This window comes from Scatophagus argus, chromosome 7, assembly GCF_020382885.2.
Source record: "Scatophagus argus isolate fScaArg1 chromosome 7, fScaArg1.pri, whole genome shotgun sequence".
In the NCBI taxonomy this organism is placed as follows: Eukaryota; Metazoa; Chordata; class Actinopteri; family Scatophagidae; genus Scatophagus; species Scatophagus argus.
This window is the reverse complement of record NC_058499.1, coordinates 14,858,175-14,881,986: the sequence shown is the minus strand read 5'-3', so window position 1 is coordinate 14,881,986 and position 23,812 is coordinate 14,858,175. Positions and strand designations below refer to the sequence as shown.

Sequence of the window (23,812 nt, the reverse complement as noted above, 5' to 3'; positions counted from 1 at the left end):
TAGCACGCGCCCATATCAGCTCAGAAAAAAACTCAACAAATACCGTGTGGTTTGGAAACCTGACTTGTCTTTTGGTTCAGTTTGTTGATTATTTGAAAAAAAAGGTTTTGTATTGTTGACCCGATGGCCTCCCTGGCTCACATGTGGAAAATCTTTCCATGCTCACTTAGAGTGGATTAGGAAAAAAATATGGTGCTCTTTTGCATGATGCAGTGGCCATCTGCAATGGAAATCATATGTAAAATGAGGAGATGAATTCTGACCACATCTCAACCCTTTCCCATCCCGTTTATACAGAAAACCAATGCCAATATAATGGTTCACTAGAGGTCAAACTAATTCTGACCATGAAAAAGGGGGACATGTAAAGACATTGTCTGTGACTTCATGTTTCTCCATATTTGTAGCACGTGTGCCTGTGTATTCTCATGATCATATAGAAAATTCAGACAATTGTGGCCTTTATGATAAGAGTAGCGCTTATCAGTTTTTATTTATTAAACACCTCATGTACAATCACAGCACAATTCATAAATGCATGTTCAGTTAATTTCTCTTCTACAGATTTCAGGCGCTTTTGGCCACAGAGCTCTTACAGCTGAGTCACACAATAATCGGCCAGTCATTTGAATTCCTGGATGTGGTTATGGAGAAAGCTTAACCACAGGGTGTAACCCCACATTTGCGAGCCTCACTTTGTCCTTTCATTACCTGACAATGATGCTTAACACTGCAGTGGTCTTTTACCATCAGAGCAGCTGATTTTTGAAACCAGTGGTGCTTAAACCTCTTCAGAGGACTTAAATCTGTATGCCTTATGTTTATTTTGTACTGCTGTTTGTTCTGCCCCCCCCCTGTAATTTTCCTGTTATTTGCCAATTCTATGTTAATTGTAAAGCTTATCATTCAAAGCATCTAAGTATATAATTTCAACCCTATATTTTTACTGTTAGAATGACAAATAAACCTTTTGAACTCTCAAACTTGACCTTTGTTATTAACATGTCAGTTTAGAATTTAAACAAATCTAAGAAAGTAAATAACACTGTATTAAATGTAAGTTTTTTTATGTAGAAACTTAAAATCAATTCTCTTTCACCTGTATCCAAATATATACCGTAATTACTTGTTCTGTTTTAAGACATTAGATTCTCAAATACCTTAGCCTTTCAACACTAAAGGCGTCTGTTTGAGCTGCACATGCAAACATGTTATGGAGCCATGGCTGCTCATGACAGAGGCTTTCAATGCAAATCAGCACTGACAACACAGATGAAGTACACATTATTCTGATCTGCCACCCTCCCACTCATGTGTTGCATACTCATACCTACTCGAACAAACAAACATGTGCCGCAATCTTATTGCAGCTGATTTGCCTGACTTGTTGCCTGATGGTCTGTAATCCAAAGATGTTTTACAAAATGCTAGGAAAACCCTGCAACTATAATTTGTGAAAACCTCTTAAGACATTAAGAACTGGTCTATAAACAACAGAAACCTAAGTAAAACCAGAAAAAGAAAACTTAGGCAGGCTAAAAATAACATTAGCCATGTTAAATCAAAAATAATTAACTAGTTTGGCATCATTTTGATTACATAAATCCCACATTTAACCAAGATCATAATTAAATTATAGTAACATAGTATGGAAATGTATGAGATTCTATAGTGAGATGATATTGTAGTCAAACTTCATATTTCAAAACTGTGAACTACAAACTCAAGATGGTGAATTAAGTTAATTAGTTGAGCTGTTTTGAATCAGACTATGCCATGCAAAGTCGAATTTTCACCATTCATAATTTTAGCAGTGTAATTCAAGTGATTTTAAATTTTTAGCAGGCCTAATTTGTGATGTATGTTTGTTTTTTTTTCTTGTGGTGCATAGTTTTTCCTCAGTAAACACAGCAGACAGGTGGTAAAATAAGTAAGAAGCTTTAAATTTTGAAAGAAGCTTGTTGCTTTGGTACGCATGCGCAGTTCGCACGTAGGTGCCAAGAACAGGAAGCGAACAATCTCGGTCGACTCCGATGCTTCTGTTCCCTTCTTTTTGTAAACGATACTGGCAGCGCTCGACACTTTTGAGTAGTTAAAACGCATGCAAGAGAGACAGCTATCGCGAAACCTAAACTTTATGGTTAACTAACCATATCAGTTCAGAGGTCTTGGCCGTGTGCTTCAGTGCGAGGCAAGGGCGTGTTTGAATCTCAAGCGGTGGGAGAGACAGACTACCTCCTCCTCCTCCTCATCATCATCATCATCAGTGGATGCTAGCTCGGTAGCTCTTGCATGTTGTTGCATGCGTAGTTGAAGTTGAGTTTCTGCATTTTTGTTATTCAGTCGGAGGTCAGGTTAGAAGAAGATGGGGTGTACTTTGAGCACGGACGACAAGGCGGCGCAGGAGCGGAGCAAGATGATCGACAGAAATTTGCGAGACGACGGAGAAAAGGCTGCCCGGGAGGTCAAGCTGCTGCTGCTCGGTGAGAGAAAGATGGATGGACTGAGAAACGGGGTGTCGGTCTGTTTGCTGGAACGGGACCTTCCTACTGTCCACTGTCTGCTGCAAGTTTGTAGCAAGCACATTTGCACTTTAAAACATGTTTACGGTAGCTAAAGTCAAAGTTTTATCTACTCGCGTTAAGGCCGAATAACTTGACGATTAAGTTTTATGAAACTATCAAGTGGTAAGTTAGTGTTTGAGAAACGCTGCGGGGCTTTATATGAAAGACTCAGCGGTGGTGCAGTTAAGTAAAAAAAGTTGGAGCTGCAGGGGATTCTTTATTTTTCTTCTTAGTAAATTAAAATCAGCTCAGACATTTAAGTAGTTATCAGTTCGCTGTTTGATAAAGTTTTGCTCGCACATTAGCGAGTCGCTATTGCCCAGCCCTAAGCCCGTAAGCTAATTTAGCTAAGCAATTAGCTTAGCTAACGTGAGGTTAGCGCATCAACGCTACTTTGTATGAGCTAACTCCCAGAAAACGTTACCATTGAACGCTGTCGCTATCTTTAATAAAGACTGTCCTTGCGAAGTGTCTGCACTGGTGTCGTTAGATTTCCTTCATTATTAAAGGTTCAGTAACACTAAGTTAGCTAGCTAGCTCACGGTTTCGCAGGCATTCTTTACATACAATAACTAAAGGCTGGATGACTGAAACTAGAGTTTGCCTGTCTGTGAAACCGGAAGAAACTACATAATTTTAAAGAGATTTTTAAATAAACGCCTGTCCATACGACGTAAATTCTTGCTCGTCTGATAGTCTCAAATAGTCTGAATGTTTTTGTTGACTCCAGATCTGGAATGAAGACTTGAAGACAGAGTTACACACTTACAAAAAAAAAATCATTACCATTACACACGGTGATTTAAATGTGTTTTAATTAAAACGAGGCTTAGCTGATGGGGTGACTGAGGAAAAAACAATGATGTGGTTCATTTGAATATGGTCGCCAAGCAAGCAGGCAGTAGCGTGAACTCTTATTTTAATTAGCCAGAACAGGCAAATATGTTTAGAAAGTCACATCACTGAACTGTAATGCAGCATGTAAGACTGTTAAGACAGTATGTAATAAGTGATATTCATCGTCACATCCCTATATTGGTATTACATCTCAGTTATATCTGGAATTGTTTCATCATTTAGAGGAAGACTGCCACACCTTCTCTGAATTCCTGCTATAACTGGTAGCTAATGTCCACTGCTGGCTGTCTCAGGCAAGGAAAAGAAGGGCAAGAGGTTGCATAGCAACTTATCCAGCCTGACTGACTGCAATAAGCATTTGTGGTAACTGTATACACACAACAGAAACAGCTAGTGCATGGTTACTGTGTTTTTGCCTGGACTGTGCCATCTACAAACTATTTCAAAAATGCAGCTGTATTCTGCATCTTTTAGCGACTCTCAGCTCAGGCCGGTCGGTGTGTCATCACAGGTATCATAGGTCTGTTTTCAGACACGTAACCTCGCCACACTCTCAGACACTGTACAATGCTCTGCTGCTGCAGAGCTGTGTGTTTGTGTGTCATGTGAGATGGACCTGATTTGAATTTTCATGGTTGTGTTTTTTTTTCCCCGTCACGGCTTCCACAAGCACCTTGCATAAGAAGCCTGGAATTGCTTTGTGAGATTGATGTCCGATGGAGAAATTACCACATATTTTTGAACACATGGATATTTTCACTTCCACATTTATGACTTGGATGTCCTCATACTGTGTGTGTTTCTGAGCAAGACAGAGAGATATGCAGCTTTACCCCAGGTTCTTATTGCAGTGTGCTGCTCTGTCAGGTATCCCACTGGGGCTGTTTGCATGAATGCAGTAATCTGCAAATGGCATGTCTCAAGACGAGTGTTTTGAGTGGGAGTACTGCCTCAGATGTAGACTGTACTCTGTAAATGCAAATCATAAAATTAATCTGTGTAGCAGTATTTCCATGTGTAGTAGCTTAAGAAGCAGATGCGGGCTCATTGTTTATTGTTTGTTGCATCTCGTATGACCTGAGGGGAATGTTTGTTCCCTGGTCCAGTCAGTGTAGCCATAGCAAACACCCTAGCTCTGTGACAAATTTGAACCATTTTACTTCTTCCCCTTTTCGCTATAATTGCCATCCATTAAGCCCTTCAATTTTAGCCACTCCGTGAGGTGTTAGTGTTTGTTTGGAAATTTAATTTAAGTGTGTTATGATGTTTGCAGTAATATTAGCTCTGTGTCTGTGGTGCGTGGCTGTTTATCATATGGGACGATGAACTGGTGAACATTTCTCCTCACTGGGGAGTGGAGAGTCCCTACAGAGCTAAGGTAATTAAAATGTTGTGTGCTCAGCTGCAAACGCACCCGTATCTCTGAGGAAGATGGAGAACTGCATGAGAGAAAGTCTTCCTTGGCAAATTCAAGGGGATCACAGATTTATACCATTACATTTCTTATCGTTGTTGTAGTTCTTAACTTTCATTTTTTTTAAGCTTTGACAACATCTTACTGCCTGACTTAGCGCTGTATTTTGGTCTGACATAAATCAAAGAGTTCATTTGAGATGAATCTGACATCTCTTAAATTCAGCCAGCTAGTCTGATGCAGCATGAGTATTTGGTGCACGGCTGTTGAAGCTGTTCATGATCTCATTGCCAAGAGGATCCAGTTGATTAATCCAATTGCACTGAGACCTGGCTTAACTGTTCCTTAGTCACTTCATTGCAGCTTACTTTGACAGTGTTGCTTCTGAGAAACTGACAGGTTCAAGTTTTGTCTGTTTGTTTTTTCAAAAAGTGCATTTGGCAGAGATTGATCTTTAGTTTTGGATGAGAGGTTTAATAGTATTTAAACCCTTCTAAACATAAATCCTTTAAACATAAAATGCAAAAGAAAATTAAAAGTCATGTCTGCATGAACTGAGTGTTTATCACAGTAGTCAGATGTTACCATGTGATGACTTTTAAGGGGATATTATGAAAACTATACCCACTCGTCTGTGATTTTTAAAAAAAGAAAACATTTAACTATATCAACTATAGTTTTTTTTTTCTCTGTTTCAGGTGCTGGAGAGTCTGGGAAAAGTACAATTGTTAAACAGATGAAGTAAGTGTGAATAGTCCTCATAACGTTTAAGAACACATCGATCACAACTCTTGCACTTAGAATTAGAATTATTATTATTTGTCCAGAGAATAGTCTACTCAAGTGTTTTAGTCCCCTTGAGTGACCCCATGCCAAACAGAGAGCAAATGAACCACTTTACCGTTGGCAGTCAATCACCTGACACAGCTGTGATTGGTAATCACACTGCTGACACACTTACTCGCTGTGTGTGAACTCACTCTTTTGTTCACTCACTGCGCCCCTCATAATGGACACTGTGTTTTACGTGGTAGTGAGCAAGAAATTGAGATATCATCATCATCTTGCATCGTCACTGGCAAGTTTTATGTCAAATGAATGTTATTTTCTGTATTTTTAAAAGTTGACACATTGCATTCTTTCTAGCAGAAAGCCATACACATGCTTCATACTAGATCTTTGGTTCCCCTTGTTTAGGCACAAAACATGTCAGTGAGTATATTTAGTGCACTCGGTATTGAACAGGGAGCAGTTTTGAACACAGTATTTTAGTTTTACTGGTTCTGATTGGAAACGCATCATTTAATTATGACTCAAACACTTCAAGTTACTTGAACAATCAAAGTCTCAGTATGTTTCATGATTAGAAACCAAATCAATCATCAGAAATCAAGCAAATAATCCATCTGTTAGGATACAACTCAAATTCTAATCTTTATAATTCATTTCATACATGTATGATGTCCTTGAATTCAAATTGTGGAAGCAAAACAATAACCATAAACCTGGACACAGTTATTGTGTGATTTGTCTTGAAAAGGAACGGTTCCATTCTCTGCCAATCTGGTATAGCATAATAATCTGTCGAATAAAGAAATATACAATAAAGCTGCTTGGGAGTTGCAATGTTAATGTCCTCTCTTTGTGTGCCAGGATCATCCACGAAGCAGGCTACTCAGAGGAAGAGTGTAAGCAGTACAAGGCAGTGGTCTACAGCAACACCATCCAGTCCATTATCGCTATCATCAGAGCTATGGGACGCCTCAAGATCGACTTTGCTGATCCAGCCAGAGCGGTGAGTGAAGGGGAAACAAAGCTGGCATTTCCGCTGTTCTTGGGATATTACAGGTTGGATTTATGTGTAAACATACTGTATAGCTCGATGGCAACAACTTAGTCATATGTCATCCCTTCCTGCTGGGCAAGTTTCTGCTCATTATATCAGAGGCTCACTGACATGAGAGCTGTTTGTGGGTCCTACAGTTGATGTGGTCACCCAGCTGTGTTGCTGATTGCGACACTTCAGATTACTCGTTAACGGACCGAAGAGATGCCTGTCGGCAAGAATGAGCTTTACACTAATAAATGGATTTTATTTATTTAATTTTTTTTATTTTTTTTTGACATTTGCAGAGTTTTTTTCTGGCTCAGCAAGAGGCTTAGTCATTGCCTCAGTGCGAGTCGCCTGACTCTGCCAATTTTACACCCAGCTTTTGTTTCTTGATTTTATTCTGTTACAGAAATCTGTTCTTGGCCATTGACCTGCTTACAACATTGTGTAGGTTTTGAAATTGAATTTTATGCAAAGTGTCGTGGCTAAAAAGACTGGAACTGACAATTAATTTGTCATTTTTAATTCACAGCTTATGGTGTTATGGCTCTTACTGTGATTTTATGAAAAATAAGTTATTTTTCCATGATACAGCATAACAGTGCAGATGTGCTAATCAGTGCTCCTAAATATATCTTTATTTTCACACTAAGTGCACTGCAAATATTGTTCATGTGTAGAGTTTCAACATTTTGTTAGCAACTTTCAGGCTGGAAAATACACACGATTTTCTAGCAAAACAAACTTATTTTTAGATAGAAAAAATGGTGGACTATGATTTTAATTGGAGGGCCATTGTCTTGGTAGGATGATGCACGGCAGCTGTTCGTGCTGGCGGGTTCAGCGGAAGAGGGCTTTATGACAGGCGAGCTCGCCGGGGTCATCCAGCGGCTGTGGAAAGATGGAGGAGTTCAGGCCTGCTTCAGCCGCTCTCGAGAGTACCAACTCAACGACTCTGCAGCATAGTGAGTTGTTCAGACCGACCCATATACAGGAACTAATCTGTGGCTGTACTATGTGGAAAAACTCCCATTCTCAGCTTTTATACTGCAAACATCTGTCTTATTTCTTACGTGATGACATTTCTCTTCCAAAAGTTACCTGAATGACTTGGACAGGATATCCCACGGGGCTTATGTGCCCACCCAACAGGATGTGCTGAGGACCAGAGTCAAAACCACTGGTATTGTGGAAACACACTTCACTTTCAAGGACCTGCACTTCAAGTGAGTACAACCACTATGTTTTTGGGTTTTTTCCCCAGTCATTCAGCTGTATTTACATGATTACAAGTGGTGTTCTCTGCTAGTCTGACTTGAGACCAATGAATCATCATCCTCATCTCACATTTGTTCAGTGAGTCAAATAACATCTGGAGTTTAATTATCATTATTGACAACTTGAGAAACAGCTTACCAGTCAGAGTTTAGTAGTTGGGATTGAGAAATGAGACGATGCTAACCAGCTGCATACATGAAAAATAGCATCTGAAAAATGGCAACAGTCGTTAATGAGCTTGTTATTCAGACCACGTAGAGAAATTACCCGTAAATCACATTTGGCTTTGTCCCGTGTTGGCTGAAAAAGACATTGATAGGATGGATTTGTCACTCACTACTGGCTGGTCATTGTGCATTCAAAACACCTTTTTACCTGTCAGTTTTATTGGCATTGCTAAAATCAAATCCAAAACACTTCTGTGTCTTGAATGAGATGAAGACGATAGAGTTGGCATTTTGTCATGAAGCGGCGTTCAGTAAAGCAACAATGGAAATGCTAAGGGTCTGAGCCATATGTAAAAGGACCCTTTTAATAAATATGGGGTTATTGTCACTGAATGATAATGTAAAACATCTGACTGTTTTGTTTGTGTCATCTTATTTAAACTGTTCGTATCTGTGATCTTTCTGCAGAATGTTCGATGTAGGCGGCCAGAGATCAGAGAGGAAGAAGTGGATTCATTGTTTCGAGGGAGTCACCGCCATCATCTTCTGTGTGGCTCTCAGTGACTACGACTTGGTGCTGGCTGAGGATGAGGAGATGGTAAGAGCTTTCTGACCATGATTCATTCGCACACACTTTTATTAAAAAAAAAAAAAACAACATCAGTTTGTGCAGTTTCTTTGTTAACATTGTGCGTCATCTCTCATCTCATTCAGAATCGAATGCACGAGAGCATGAAGCTGTTCGACTCCATCTGCAACAACAAGTGGTTCACAGATACTTCCATCATCCTCTTCCTCAACAAGAAAGACCTGTTTGAGGAAAAGATCAAAAAGAGCCCTCTCACCATCTGCTACCCAGAATATGCAGGTGAGACAAACACATAGAGAGCAAGTGTGCTGTACATGCAAACACTGTACTCAGTGTTGTGTTGCATGTAAAGCAGATGAGCTTATTAGTGAAGCTGTCTGCAGGTCTTTTTAATCTTATCTTCAGTCGTACAGTCTCTAAAGTCTTTTAAATATTTTAGGAATTATCAAACATATTTTTTTAAATCATAGGTTAGATTTTACAGGTCTTGGAAATAATTATATGTTATAGTAAAATATTTTTTTTCTACAAACTTAAGACATCATAATAATTTTAATGGTGCCATAAACACATGCAAATTTACACATAGAGACTCTGAGCTGAGGTTCAGAACAAACTCACATTCCCTTTCTCTCCAAGGTGTGGCGGTCTCTAAAGATCACATGAAGATGTTTCTTAGTTCTCCTCTGCTCTGTTGTTGAACTGTGTGGGCTGCTGCATGTGTTTATAACAATGTGTCCTTGTCAGATTCACCACTAGTTACTGATGCTCACATTTCACACATCATATCATATCATCAAAATCGAAGTTGGTTAGACACAAATCCTGCAATACCAGCTCTCCCCATCTGCGGTCTACCTTAGTGTGCTATTGTATAAGCTGTCAAGAACAGTGTTTTCTTGATTAAACCTATTGTGTAGAAAAGCCATCATAGCCACCATTTGATTTAGATCAAGAGAACGAATGTGTAAAATTGTAAAAAATTTAAATCAGTTATTCCCCAGCACTGAACTGCTATTGCCAACGAGAGAGTTGACAAATTAGCAACAGGATTATTTGTAAATGCATATACTACACTCAGGTTAGATAAAAACAGTATTAAGCCAATGCACACATTAAACACTTTATTAGGTACACCTGTACAATGGAATCCATTGCAAGATATCTGCTATGGATTATACTTCTACAGATCATAAACATTTAGTTACAGTTAGCGATAGTGTTGCACTGGACCACATTATGTTAAGTTTCTAACATTTTGCCCCCTTCATGTGTGTCGATCAGATGGACAAAATATTAGAAACACCTAAAAATAAACGGCATCATATCACACATGATGAAAGTCCCATATCGATCAATACCAAGTGTGCAGTTTGAATAATGTTAAAGGTTTTATTGTATTTGGGAATTTTACAGTGAAAAGGTCTTAAATATCTTATTCCTTTCTTCTCCTAATTGTGTCCTCTCCACCTCCTCCGTCAGGATCCAACAGCTACGAGGAGGCAGCAGCTTACATTCAGTGCCAGTTTGAGGACCTGAACAAGAGGAAGGACACAAAGGAGATCTACACCCACTTCACCTGTGCCACCGACACCAAGAACGTGCAGTTTGTGTTCGATGCCGTCACTGACGTCATCATCAAGAACAACCTGAAGGACTGTGGCCTTTTCTAAAGGTAACCTCTGCCGCTTCAAGGATGAGTTGGTCTGATTTGTCATGTTTTTTTTTTTTTCTCCTCTCATCATGATGTCTTTGTTGTTGTCTTCTTTCTGTTCAGGCAGCCCGGTGGCCGGCTTTTCAAGTGACTTTATTCAAGGGGACTCAGACTGGAGGGAACTTCATGGACCCTGCTGAGAATGTCACTTTTAACCTCTTATTAATTTATGTTCATCTCTAAAAGTTTTAAAGACGGTGTGTAGAAAAAACATTTTGTGTAAAGTATTTGTACAACTGTCTATGTCCGGGGGATTTTTCACAGTTTTTAAAATTGGTTTGTTTTACCTTATTTTACATTTTTATATACAAAAGGGGGCTTGACTTTTTTTGTCCATGAATGAACATTTTTTGTCTTTTGTTTGTAGATGCTTGTGCCTTGCATGCTTTAGTTGCAGTGTTTTCTTTTTGTTGAATTAGAGGTTCATGTAAGCTTATGTAGCTGTTACTCCACCCCATCCTGCCCTCTTTTTTTTTTGTTTTTTTCCCTGATTACTTTATTGCCTCATCATTTTTGCCTACTTGGACAAACCAAGCAAGACCAAGTCACTCTGGAGACCAATTCACTCTGATTCTGACATACTGTGATAGCTGAGTGTAAGCCTTTTTGGATGTGAGGTTTGCACGTGTGCTGCGAGTGGGAGCTTTTGTTTCGATTGAGGCCAAAAGCTGGTGTGAGTGATTTCACGTTGTGTGTTCGTATGAATGTGTGCACAATATTAAACAAAGGGACTTTATTCCTCTACTTGTCATCCTCTTTCAAAGTTTTATTTTTCTAAATGACCAAAAAAAAAAAAAGAAAAGAAGCTACTCTGTCTAATTAATGAGCGCATGTTACTCCAAACGGTGACATTTCTGATTGAATCATGAAGCAAAGAGAAGCTTTGAAAAGAGGATGCCAATGGCGGCCTTGTAGCAGACAGTAGGACCATATGTAGGTCTGTGTCCAGTGCATAGACAGATGGACAGGTGGAAAGGAGTACAAATGCACTGTTATTGATCATGATTTGTGATGGTTTAAAGTTACATATCCCCCCTGGACCCCAGCCCTCTGTTTCCATTGGACGGGCACATTAGTGGACTAATCTCCATGATTTTGCTAATAAAAGAGCTGCTTTGGTAAAACCATGGCAACTTATGCAATAAACACTTTCTCCTGTTGTTTTTTTGTGCATGAATGCTTCTAAATAGGAAAATATAACTAATGGAGCAACGTTAAATATTTCTCACCTGTTTTATCTAACCTGTAAGCAGGTCATTGGCCTCTGGGACATTATTCACTATAAGTTAATTTTCTGAACACGATGATTAAGAGAGGAAATAACTGTGTGGGTCATCAATAGTTGCAGCCCTGCAAAAATGTTGATTTTGAGAATTATTTGTTATTTGACTGTCTCATACCTTCGTATTAAATGTTACTTTCATATATGAAGTGAGCTTTACAGAATAAATAAACAGTCTACAGTGTGAACAACCAGTAACCTATTAAACTACATTTATTAAAGGCACCTCAGTTTGGATGTTATTTTAGATTTCAGCGCAAAGTTCGTATTTTGATTTCGGGACTAAAGGAAGCAGCTTTTGTCACGTCTGTCATCTTTGTGGTACAGTGAGCGGCATAAAGTCTGTGGGTCTACCACTGACGTTGCATCATGCAAATTAAGTTGTTAGGCAAATGCAGTAGTCATAGAAGAGCCTTAAAGGTCCCCTCTTGACATGTTCAGTGAAAGACAAATAGTCTGATCAATAATTTGTCTGTTAGTATGCTACATAAAGTTTAACTACTAACAACTACTGCAAAGTCCTGAAAATGTGACTGCTGGACTTTTTTCTGGTCTTTTATTTCACTGAAAAGTGCATTTGGTAGTTTTTCTGTACTCCACACTCCACATCACATTTTTGTAAATTGTATTTTGGACCACGACTGGCTCACAACCTAGATGTCATGTCACGAAATTATATTTTAAAACGATATTTAAGGTGAGCACAGATAAACTTCCCCCTTCAGCCACTGAATATTAAAGCACATTTCTAGTCTAAAACTCTGATCATTCAAAAGCACAAGCTAAAACCTATTTGTAAGTGTGGAAGGACTTGATCATGAAAAATGAACAGTGGAGTATTTAACGCCATCTGTCAGCACTGTTCTATAGTAAATAGTTCCGCCTAGTGGTTGCATTGAGTAACTGCACATAATGACCAAGACTGCTGCTTGATGGTCATAATGGAGACAATTGAGGAAAATCTAATAAAAGTTTTAATATAATTAACATCGATCGTTCCTGACAAAGATGTATTGGCCTTTCATATCAAATCTCCATTGGAAACTCCACAAGATTTGGACAAATTAATTCTGAAACAGAGAGTGATTTTCCACCAAGCTCTGGTGACTTAAAGCAAGAATTGTGGCGCAGAATCCTTTTGAGTATTCATGAGCCGGTCAAGCATTAAAGGAATTAGTTTAGAGTGATAGGCTTATCAGAGCAACTGTCCTTTTCCAGTATTTTTTAGTTTTTATTTTTATATATTTTATAAACAGCAAGATGATGGCAAGTAACATCCTACAAACGGGTCACAGCAGTGCCAAGGCTGACTCCTGTCTCACAGACTTAGCTAAGCCATCACCGCTCAAGCACAATGATTAGGCATTAGCTGAGAGGACACTATTTTTGGGGAGGCATTGTTTGATTTAAAAGCTAACTGCAGAGTCATTTAGTTAATCCCCACAGCCCTCCCAGGGAGATCAAACAGCATGGATATGAGGTTTCTTTAAAATGAAGGTGTAGTTCAGGAGAGAGGAAAGAGAAGAGGATGATGGTGATGCTAATGATGATCAAACGAGGGAGTCAAAGCAAAGGGAGTTAAATCTAAACCGTATATCTTCTTTGAAAAATGTGTGTAATAACCAGCTATTTTTTTTTTATCAGTAGACTCCATGTGTTCCATGTGTGCCACTTTAAAGGGGTTAATATTTGAGAATTGAGAAATTGAATTTCTAAACTATGCGCATATTTTATACGTTACTAATGTGTCCATATAAATGAAGATTATAATCCAACTGATTCTGAACTGATAATGATGTCTTATAACTTTGTGTGTGGACGGTGCATGTTCTCTCAGTGTCTATGTGGGTTCCCTCACAGACAAGACCACTAATTGGTGACTCTAAATTTCCCATAGTTAACCCCTGTTACATAGATTTTTGACAATAAAGTACACTTTGACTTTGACTTTGGTTTATTGTCTCTAATTGTCACCCTAATGAGTAACTGATGACCTGTCCAGGGTGTACCTCCACCCATCACCCAATGTCAGGACCCCCCCCCCCCCCCCCCCCGCCCACACACACACACACACACACAAATGTGTAAGCAGTGATAGAATAGTGATAGAATAGTTTGGTGGACACTGGTTTTTTTTTCCACTGGATGAATATAACATGAATTCTCTTTTTAGCTCTGTTTTTGGTTTCCACCAACTCCTTAGGGAAATAACAAGCTCTTTAGCTGCTAAATGCTTCACTGTGTTTACCAGCTGGTTGATAACTGTGTTTGTCTGCTGTTTGGGGAGCAGGTCTAGTATAGCTGGTTCATCAGAGCTGTAAGCAGCACTGCTGAGAGCAAAGCCGCTTGACCAAGACAATTAAATTGTGGCTTCAAAACCGAAACAGAGAGGTGGAAAACACTGAAAATGTCTTTAAAGCTGAGAGGAAGAGCAAAGTTCTTTGATAAAACTGGTTTGTCACTGCCAGTGACTCATTACACGTAGCCATTTGATCTATTGTTAATATAAAAATACTGATTAGTGCACCTTCAGATTAGATTTTTAAAGAATTATGACAAAGATACACAAGATACACATACAGAACTGAGCAGGACATTTTACAGTTGAAAAATACTCTCTGGTGGACAGTGTTTCTGTATTTATCCATATAATAACATATCTTCTGCATTTTTGCACTTATCAGCCAACATAGATACCCATACTGATATATCTTTGTGATTAGCTCTACATCAGCTGATTAGTTTGGCTAAGTTTTCAGTCAGGCCTCAGTGGTTTGGTTTGGAGTCAATCTGGACTTTCTACAGGTGTACTCTGCCATCACAAGTTTCACAACATAATTAAATTTCATTGCGAGCTTGAAGAAAAAGCCAGCACGATTTGGTTGCCAATTCCCTGAAGCAATTCAGTCTAATTAACTTATTCTCTGAGCGTGTTTCGTTGCTCTTGTGTGTGAGTGGGTGAATGTTTGAAACTGATTTTTAACTGCTGCTCCAGTCCAGCACACCCTCACACGAGTGCCACTGCACTGTCGATTTCATTTTAAATTTTGTGATGTCCCTCAGACGTTATTCCCGTATCAGCAGACATTAGATAATACTTAATATATTTGTCTGCAGTCTGTTTTTTTTTAAAGCTTTGAATAAAGTAAAGATGATAAAGGTGTCTTTGTGAAGGTGACCCCACTCCCCCGTCTTCGCCCAGTAATAAAAACAACTTAGTGTGCATTTCTTCACTAACAGCAAATGCACAAAGCAGGGAGTCATTGGGGGAGGCAGCCAGCTAAATCCATATAAGCTCTATTGAAATTCTCCCCTCTGAGTGCACAGACTGCCTCGTGTTATTGTATTTTGCCTTCTGTTGTTGGCACGCTGGTTTAGGATGCTCATTACTTTCTGTCTATAATGATGATATGAAGTAATATCCTTTTCTGTCACACCCCACCCCCCACCCAGCATGCACAAACACAGTCACAAATATATTTACAGACAGCCTGAGGAAGCCTCTATGGATGCACAATCACAGTTAATGCAACTGTTTTGTTTTGATAGTTAACATTCTGACAGGAAGTGAAAGTGAAAATAACAGATAACGTGTGACCTATTTCAGAAGCTATTTTTCCTCCATCATACACCCCAATGACACCCAGACCAAAGGACTTATTACAATGCTGGTTGGATCACATGTAAGCACACATCCTCCCAACACTGAGTGCTGTGTCCACGTGTGAGTGGCCACACAAGATGATGAGAAGTACTGTTGTACTGTACCCCGTCAAGAAAAAAATCTCAGGAAGATGATAAATCACTTGAAGTGACTCCAAATTTAGACACTCCCTCTCAAAGCATCGACAGCTGATGCCTTTTCTTTTTTTGTTCTTTTATCATACTTCACAAAAGATAGTCCAAAATAGTGAAATACTCTGATCCAGATATAGATATGGATGAGCACAAGACAAAAATGTAGTGTCCCCTATGCACAAAAACACTACTTCTGTTACAAATAAAAGCTCTTAAATTAGCTTGTGTTGGAGTGAAAACCTGCAGTCTCTGAGTGCTCCATGGCTAATAATTTCTCAGCTCTGAACAGCATCTCAGTCCTTCATGCAGGCCTCTTGAAGCTGCAGTTCTGACATGCACCAGCAGGGGCACAAATAATCGACAGTAGGAATTCATTTCCCCTCAGGATATATAATCTCTTAATCCAGCCAGTTTTCTGGGTTATACCAGTACTTTTTCTCCACTGGTGATAGTTAGTCTTTAATGATCATCCGGTCTACATCATTATCTGCTTAGAATTAGTGTCAAAAGGATGTGCTGTGACCAGGACGTAGGTTACAGTATGACCTAAATGCCAACACGCTGAAGTAAGTTAAGTGACAGTCAAAGTGAATCCTCTGCTCTTCATGGATTATTTACTGATTGCAAATGCACAAGGGGGTTGTGTACAGTAATGTTGTTTTGTAAGGAGGATGCTCGCATTACAAAAGCATGTGCATGTCCTTAAAACACACACACACAAACACACAGAGGCCCTGCTCAGAGTGGCAGTAAGAGGGACTGTCATCCTCAGCAGATTTGGAGAAGCAGCTCTTGACATATCCTTTAAATATTGAATGAAACTTTACTTCACCCACTTCGGAAAACCGTACAGCCATGAAAAAGTAATGGCAACAAAAGGATTTGTCATTTTCTGTTGGACTTGGATTTATGTCAGCATAACAATTATGTAACAGCAACTGACTTAAAAGGAAAGAATTTGATACCAGAATTGTAGATGCTGGAAGTGCATCAATGCACAGTTTCTTCACTCAGTAGCTGCTCATACAGTAAACGTGTAAGATGTCACCATGAGACAATGAATTGAGGTGCTCGCATTTATAAAAGACCAGTGACCTGGACCACAGCATAGGTGAATTAACCATTAAAGCTTTAGAGGCTGTTGTGCATGTGAGCGCTGATATTTCGACAGTAAACTGGACTGATAGCGTTGGTGGTGCTGCATTTGCTGCTTTATATAACATGAAAAAGAACCAGGAAAGTGCAGGCACATACAGGGCTGGATTAACCCATTGGGTGGCCCCAGGGCAGAAATGTACTGTGGGCCACTATTGACCCCCTCATTTTCTGCACTCTTTATGTAGCTCAGTACCCCTTGGTATTGCATCCCATAATGAATAATGCTGCACATCGTGATTTAAAATTAAAAGCCAAGGTTAATATCCACAGCTCCAATGTTGTTTTGTGACTATAATTGCAGACATAAACCCCTAGTGTTCAGAGAGAGGAATTGCATTTCTTTAAGGATGGATATAAGCACTACTGCAATCATGGGAGAGGAGCTAAAATTCTGTTTTTATATTGTCCATGGAGCATTATGGAGACAAACACAAGACAGTGAGGAGGTTGGCCTGCCAGGTGTGTACTCAGTTTTGTGAAATTTTTTGATAACATAGAGGTTCTCACAGGAATGAATAAACTTCAGGCTGAGTCACAAACATACACAGAGCTGCGTGAAAATGAGACGTAAGTGCCATGCAGGAAGTACTGTACCTTATATGACAAGAGTAAGTAAATGTTGGCACTGAACCTGTGGTTTTGCAGAATTATCCAAAAATGATGTTTTTGTTTGGTAACAGGGTTACTTGTTGTATTGGGGGGTTACTTACTATGTATTGAGCACAAATTTATTTGGTAAAGTGCACATATAGGCACACTAAAACTGAAATAGTAAAAACTCTTAAACTAGATTTTCTGTAGTAATGTATATGCTGCCTTAAAGCTCCTGTATAATTTCTTTTCCTAATGAGACTCAGTGATCCATGCAGCACCAGCAATAAACAAAACAAAAGAAAACAAAAACACCAGTAATTAATTTACAGTAATTATAATTATAAATAAAGTAGATGCCATATGTAAAACTGTAGCCTCAGGGCCCCCCTGAGGGGCTCATTTAGTCCAGCTCTGGCTACATACAAATCCATTGCATGTTGCGTATGATCAGAAAAGTACTTCTCCTTCAAGCCTCTGCTCTCTGTAAAACATTATTTTCTTCTGTGTGTTTGATAGCCTGCTGTCTTTAAGCTATTCTATTTCTAAACTCTACCAAAATCCAAATCATATAGGGTGAAGTTAGTATGTAATGTTGTGTATACTGATGTTCCTCCACCATGTCATCGCCTATGTGTGATCACAGTGAGCCTGAGGAAGCGCCCCTGGCAGTGTAGTGGGAGTGAAGCGCCTCCTGTGTTTATTTCCCCTCCTCTCCATCCTTTCACGCCGAACCAGAACCATTCTTCTCTCCCCTCCTTCAGGCTTCACATCCGGGTCATCCGCCAGTATCTGTCTCTTGCGTCTGTGTGTCTGACAGAGTAATAATTATTTCATCCGCCGCCGAGCTGTACTGCAGCCCTCTGCCCGACTGCGCGGCTCGCCGAGCGGACATTGCGCGTGGCGTGCACCGGTGATGATGGAGCCACGGGCGCTGTGAAGCTGCAGCCGGTCGCACAAAGGCAGAGATGAGGCGGTAGGAGGCTTTTTTATGGGCCAGTCCGCGGTGAATAACTCGCCCTAACGATGTCTAAGAGCCTCAAGAAGAAAAACCACTGGACCAATAAAGTCCACGAAGCAGTGATAACCCGAGGTAAGGAAGGGGAGCTGGGGTTCGAGCTGAAGGGGGGCGCGGAGAACGGCCAGTTCCCCTACTTCGGCGAGGTGAAGCAGGGGAAGGGACTGATCCAGAGCGGCAAACTGGCCCAGGATGAGCTGCTGCTTGAGGTCAACAACATGCCAGTGGCCGGGCTCACCACCCGGGACGTGCTGGCCGTGATTAAACACTGCAAAGACCCGGTTCGCCTCAAATGTGTAAAGCAAGGTGAGATATGATGGGAGGGGGGGGACTAAGAGCGCACCACGGCGCTGAATTTAAGAGGCGGAGAGGAGTGTATGTGTGCTGTGTTTGCGTGTGCAGATGGTTTGATTAAGATGTCATTTGTGCAGTCATCTGCCAGTCTGCACTTAAAGGGAGAAGCCGTGTGTTTAGGTGGACAAAGCATAAGCCCATGCTTAGGCCTGTTTGTTGCTAAAATGTAATTACGAGCCGTAATGATAGGCTCAGTCCAGCAGGATCACTGGCTGTAATGATCACATTTCAGCCACCGTTTGTTTATCACAGAGTCGCTGGTTCGATGCCACAGCCTGGAGGGGGTGTGTCCGCTGAGGCGTCACGCCACAGCCTGCGGTTTTCTCCGTGTTTTGGACGGGGCTTGTTTCATCAAACGGGCCTGCGTTGTGGATGAAATGTTTGTTTGTTTTTTTAATCTTTGCTGGTGTACAGTATGAGCGGCAGACAGACAGACAGACAGACAGACAGACTTCACACACACAAAAACATCCCGAGTCTGCTGGCTGCCAGTCCAGACTGTCATTACAGCACTGATGAAAAATGAAACCTGTGTGGTCTCATTGCTGTCCGACCGGCTTTCATATTGATCAGCTGTGTAGTCAACATGGTTTGCTTCAACTCCCGCCTCCCTAATTCCAAATTTCACACACACACACACACACACACACACAGAGTGTTTATTTATGAATCCTGAGTTCAGAAGTGGAAAATAATTGTGCAGGTTTCTTGCAGTCCGAGGAGCCTTTGAGTGTTTTGTTATTGTCAGCCAGTGCAGTGTTTTGTGCCTAATTATTGTGGTCTCTGAAGCTGGAGGCTTGTGTTAGTGTTTCTGAGCATGACACTGGATTTATAGCAACAGTGAGTGACCTGCTTCTGTCAGCCAGTGTAAAAGCAGACAGGGTGTCTAAAGGACTAGAACATTGGATTGAAGGAACGATGGAGGAAATGGTTATCGTCACACCCTCTGAGGCTCGCTTTAAGGTCTAATAATTGGCTGAAAGGGCTGCGTTCTCAGCCATGAAATGAGCATTACAAGTGGCAAGTATCTGGGACATGAGCAAAGCAAAAGTCAAATCAGTTTTTATTTTTGGACATTGCAAAGTTTGCTTACAGAGGATTTGTCTTCGCACTCTTCGCCTGACTGCTCGCTCTCAGCCTCAGTGTTTCCAAGGGTTGCGTCAATGTGATTGATTATTGAGTTATAGCTGCTGACAGAGTAAAGAGCAGGCTTTGGGCCTATGATGTGTGAGGGGTTAAATGCTAATGTGCATGTATCTCAGGCAAGCCTATTCTCTCCCCCTCTCGCTCTTATCCATTTAAACATGAGTCTATCTCTTTATTGAACTACATCACCTGACACTGTTCTCCAGCTGAATGTGGTCTTTCTTCGCTAAGAACGTCCTTGAGCACTCTGCACAGCTTGTTGTCTCCTACACAATATAGTTTTTGTTCTCATCCACTCTCTCTCTCTCTCTCTCTCTCTGACTGTCTCTCTGTCTCTGTCTCTGTCTCGTGCTGTCATATTACTATTTGACTTCCATCCAGTGGAGAGTGTATTTGTAGCAGTGTGCTCACACTCGCGGCCCGCTGAGGAATCATCTAGAAGCAGTCCAGTTGCCGTGCTTGGAGGCCACACACACACACACACACACGCACACACACACACACACAGCCAAATCAGATACGGATGTCGTGACGCAATCATGTCTGTCTGCCCCAAGCAAACATGCACACATGCTTACGCATTTCACCAGTGTTGTCGGTCAGGTAGAAACCCCCACTCTGTCCCTGAGGGAGTACAATAGAGACAGCGAGGCCTGGTGGACCTCCAGAAGGAGCTGACCTGCTCTCACACACTGGTACCTACATGCACAGAACAGGCCTACCTATTATCCAACTTTTACTGGAATAATACTGTTTTATTTGTGGCACTGCTACATTCTCAACCCAGTTCTGTGCCAGTGTATAGACTGAGCCGTGAGCCCAGCCCCGTGTTGGCAGGTTTTCTTGCACGTTGCTGCATGCGGGTGTAAGTTATGATTATCAAGTCACCTTCCTTCATTATCCATAGACGTCATGAGCGATATAACTAGCCATTAAATCTGTTATTCAAGCAGTCAGTCATGGCACACTGTTTTGATTTGCAGAGAAATTACTTAAATCTGATAATGGAAAAGAAACAAGCTTTGCGTGTGCATCTCAAGTGGGCTGTTATTTCTTCTCCTGCTCCGTGTGTGTGTGTGCGCTGCTTCAAGGGTCTCTGTCATGTAAATGGATGTGCTGTAAATAAATCTCCTCTAATGGTAGTATAACAACATAATAACATCCAACTTCGCCAGAGCATCAAAACAAAAAGGTTTCTACCCATGTAATTAAAACTCTCCAGCTTTTACAACCAGCAAACACTTTCTGGTGGTGTTAAAGGCCTTTTTCGCTGCAGACATTTTGACATGTCACAGGTGAAAAAAACAACAGGTTTATCAATAGGTGAACCAGCGATTCCATTTAGTTGCTTCAGCTTCAGGGTTCTGCTATTGTGCACGCTGGCTCACTGTCATGTGGTCATGATTTACCTGTCTAGTAACACCTCTGCTTCGACAAGTCAAAATGTCTGCTGTGAAGAAGGCTCACCACCACCATCACTGTAGTCAATAATTGCACTTTGGCACACACTTTACTGAAAGGATTGTTTTTGAACTTTGATGAAATGCATTTGTGATTTAAAAAAAAAACCACACACATGGTGAAAGATTTTCCTTTAAATGCTGGTTTGCAGCTGAGTTATTTGTCGTGTCCACCTGTGCGCAATTATCCGATAAATATCTCTCGCACGTGTTCATCTCCCCATCAGTAGCAAGCGGGAGTGAAGTGCAACCGGCTGCTCGGCTCAGCGAGGCAGATTTCTAAAAGTGCCACGAAGATCATAACCGCCAAGAGGTGTTAGAACAGTATGGAGAGGAGGGAAGTGTGAATGTGTGTGCGTGTGTGTGTGTGTAGGTGAGAAAGAGAGGTGGAGTTTTAAGAGAAGAGTATGGTGAAGGTGCGAGAACACTCAAAATTCTATCTTGTGATTTTTTTTCTGCCTTTGTTCTGCCAGCTTGACAGAATGAGTAATGCACAACAGGCAAAATATTACAGTGACGGTCTTGTCTTTCTTCTTAATTAAGCATAATAGCCTAATAGCTTTCAGTTTTCATCATTTCATAATTAGTTTAAAATTAAATATGTACCCACCTTTGAATAACCCAACTCTCTTTTTAGCTGCCTTTAATTGACATTAATCCTTTGTCATAAATAACTATGGCACTAACACAGTGATATAAATAATATTAATGTCAGCTATTTTTGGTCCTTGTATTTTTTTCATTCAGGTTATATTAGAGACATCATCCCAGACTGAACCCACAACAAATGATGCTCTGATCTACATAATAAACAGAATATCAAAAATGCTGTTCCCTGCATTCGTTCTTAGCTGGGGATAAGAAATGTGTACTTAAAGCCAGAAATATGTCACTGCTCACTGATATTGCCTATTTGAAATGTGATTTTCATCCTTCCAAATTTTTTTATTTTTTTGCCTCTCAGAGAAGAGTACAGCGGAGGAAGACCCCAGGACATTTCATCCACTTGAGTTTATGAGTACAATACATGGTGAAAAACAACAAGAATTCAAACATGCCCTTTAACATCTAAGTGGAGCACAGCCAGCCCGTGTCACACTGTGCAGCAGCGTTCGGCCACAGCCTGTACAGGGCAGGTTAGGCCAGGGAGCTCTCTGTTTACTAATGAAACTGTAAACTAGGATTGTGAATATAAATTACCTGAAATATAAAATTTTCTGTTAAAATGTAACTTCAGGAAGCTGATAATTTGCTGTGTCAAACTGACCGCTTGATAAGTGTCAGGTTTGCCATTGAAACATGGCACATATGCAAATTACACTGATGACGGTGATAAGATTCCCCACATTTTTTTTTTTTTTTAAACAACAGGTCCTTGACTTCAGAAATAACAAAAAAATGGCATATTAGCTCACAGCTTTCAATGCTGTTGCCCCAAACAGTGACTGCTGCTAGCAGATTTTATCCACAAGACACTTTTATATATCCAGCACCATGAAAAGGGTTTTAAATATGCATGTAATGTGCATACATAATGCTGAGGCTTAAGCTTTATGTGATTAAGATGTTCTAAAACAAACTTGGAAATGTCTGTATCCGTCCTTTACGATCGAAACAGACTTGGACAAGTAATACAATGATCAGATTTATGCTTTAATGTATTCCAGACAGTAGGTTACAGCACAAGTTCTGGTGGGAGTTGCAGGAGTGTAAGCTTCCCCCAAGTCAAAGAGCGAAGCAGAGCCACTGTCTTAAGCCTATACTAAACTCTGATATAGTGGCTTGACTCCGGTTTTTCAAGCATAACCTGTAACCTCCACATAATGCAGTTTGCTAATATTTCCTTGCCTTTGGAAGTAGGTTACTGCTGTAGTAATCTAGTTAGCTGGGCATGTTAACGCCTGCAGCTTATGTTAAGGCAGATAAACACATCGTTTAATCTATTCCTTACTCATTTCTCTTGTATTTTTAGATTGAGAAATGTTCAAAAGAAGGCACCATGTGCAAATCTTCAACATTTAGACAAACTGAAAGCTTGCACAGCCTTCCATGCTTTGTTAGGTTCATTAAGCTACGACTGGATAATCATTGTTCAGGGAAAAAGTTTCGCTCATGGTCAGAGCTTCATTGGCCATGTTGAACCACACATCATACAAAATGAAGCCAGAGCTATGTTGCAGCTTGAAGCAAATGAAATACAATCGGCATTGTAATGCTTTTAGAAATTATAGGCCCTAAAGGATAGCTATAAATTATTAGAAGTGCGCTGACTCGGCTGTCCAAGTCATGCACGTCCTCTTAATGCGAGTGCAGTGTGGAGGGACAGATGGAACAGAGGGCGAGCAGGCGACCTTCTTCTCCTCTCATGTCGCTTTGTTGATGAGAAGCTTGAAAAATCAGTGCATAACATCCTGTCTGCTCTGTTGGTATTAATAACTCTCCAAGAGATGAGTTCTGTCAGAGGCGGAGGATGATTTTATTGAGGCTAGAGGCTGCTGGAACTTGGCTCAGAGGATCAAACTCAAGCTCAGTCAGCCAGTGACCAAATATCTTACTGGTCCAGTTAAGTGAATTAGGTCAATGTGATTCT

At 40.5% G+C, this 23,812-nt stretch overlaps 2 protein-coding genes across 7 annotated transcripts in view; both read left to right on the top strand.

The window, feature by feature from the left end:
* The first annotated feature begins 1,971 nt into the window (after window positions 1–1,971).
* Window positions 1,972–11,561, top strand: LOC124062086 (guanine nucleotide-binding protein G(i) subunit alpha-1). The gene is made up of 9 exons (XM_046394583.1): window positions 1,972–2,483; window positions 5,535–5,577; window positions 6,490–6,631; window positions 7,475–7,632; window positions 7,765–7,893; window positions 8,581–8,710; window positions 8,827–8,980; window positions 10,184–10,376; window positions 10,479–11,561. The coding sequence occupies exons 1-8, from the start codon at window positions 2,366–2,368 to the stop codon at window positions 10,372–10,374; spliced, it is 1,065 nt and encodes a 354-aa protein (XP_046250539.1). The 5' UTR covers window positions 1,972–2,365; the 3' UTR covers window positions 10,375–10,376; window positions 10,479–11,561.
* Window positions 11,562–17,949: 6,388 nt separating this feature from the next.
* Window positions 17,950–23,812, top strand: part of LOC124062071 (membrane-associated guanylate kinase, WW and PDZ domain-containing protein 2-like) — a 76,018-nt gene continuing 70,155 nt past the window's right edge. For 2 of the 6 annotated variants that reach the window (XM_046394548.1, XM_046394547.1), the window contains exon 1: window positions 17,950–18,568. In XM_046394548.1, the coding sequence (XP_046250504.1) occupies window positions 18,271–18,568 (298 nt within the window). In that variant the 5' untranslated portion in view covers window positions 17,950–18,270. The remainder of the gene's footprint in view (window positions 18,569–23,812) is intronic. The other 4 variants (XM_046394538.1, XM_046394537.1, XM_046394539.1 and 1 more) reach the window with 3 other exon arrangements.

Coding starts and splice junctions, on each gene's coding strand:
- LOC124062086 (XM_046394583.1), top strand. CDS start 2,366: ATGGGGTGTACTTTGAGCACGGACGACAAGGCGGCGCAGGAGCGGAGC. Junction 6,632..7,474: donor TTGCTGATCCAGCCAGAGCG/GTGAGTGAAGGG, acceptor TTGTCTTGGTAG/GATGATGCACGGCAGCTGTT. Junction 7,633..7,764: donor CTCAACGACTCTGCAGCATA/GTGAGTTGTTCA, acceptor CTCTTCCAAAAG/TTACCTGAATGACTTGGACA.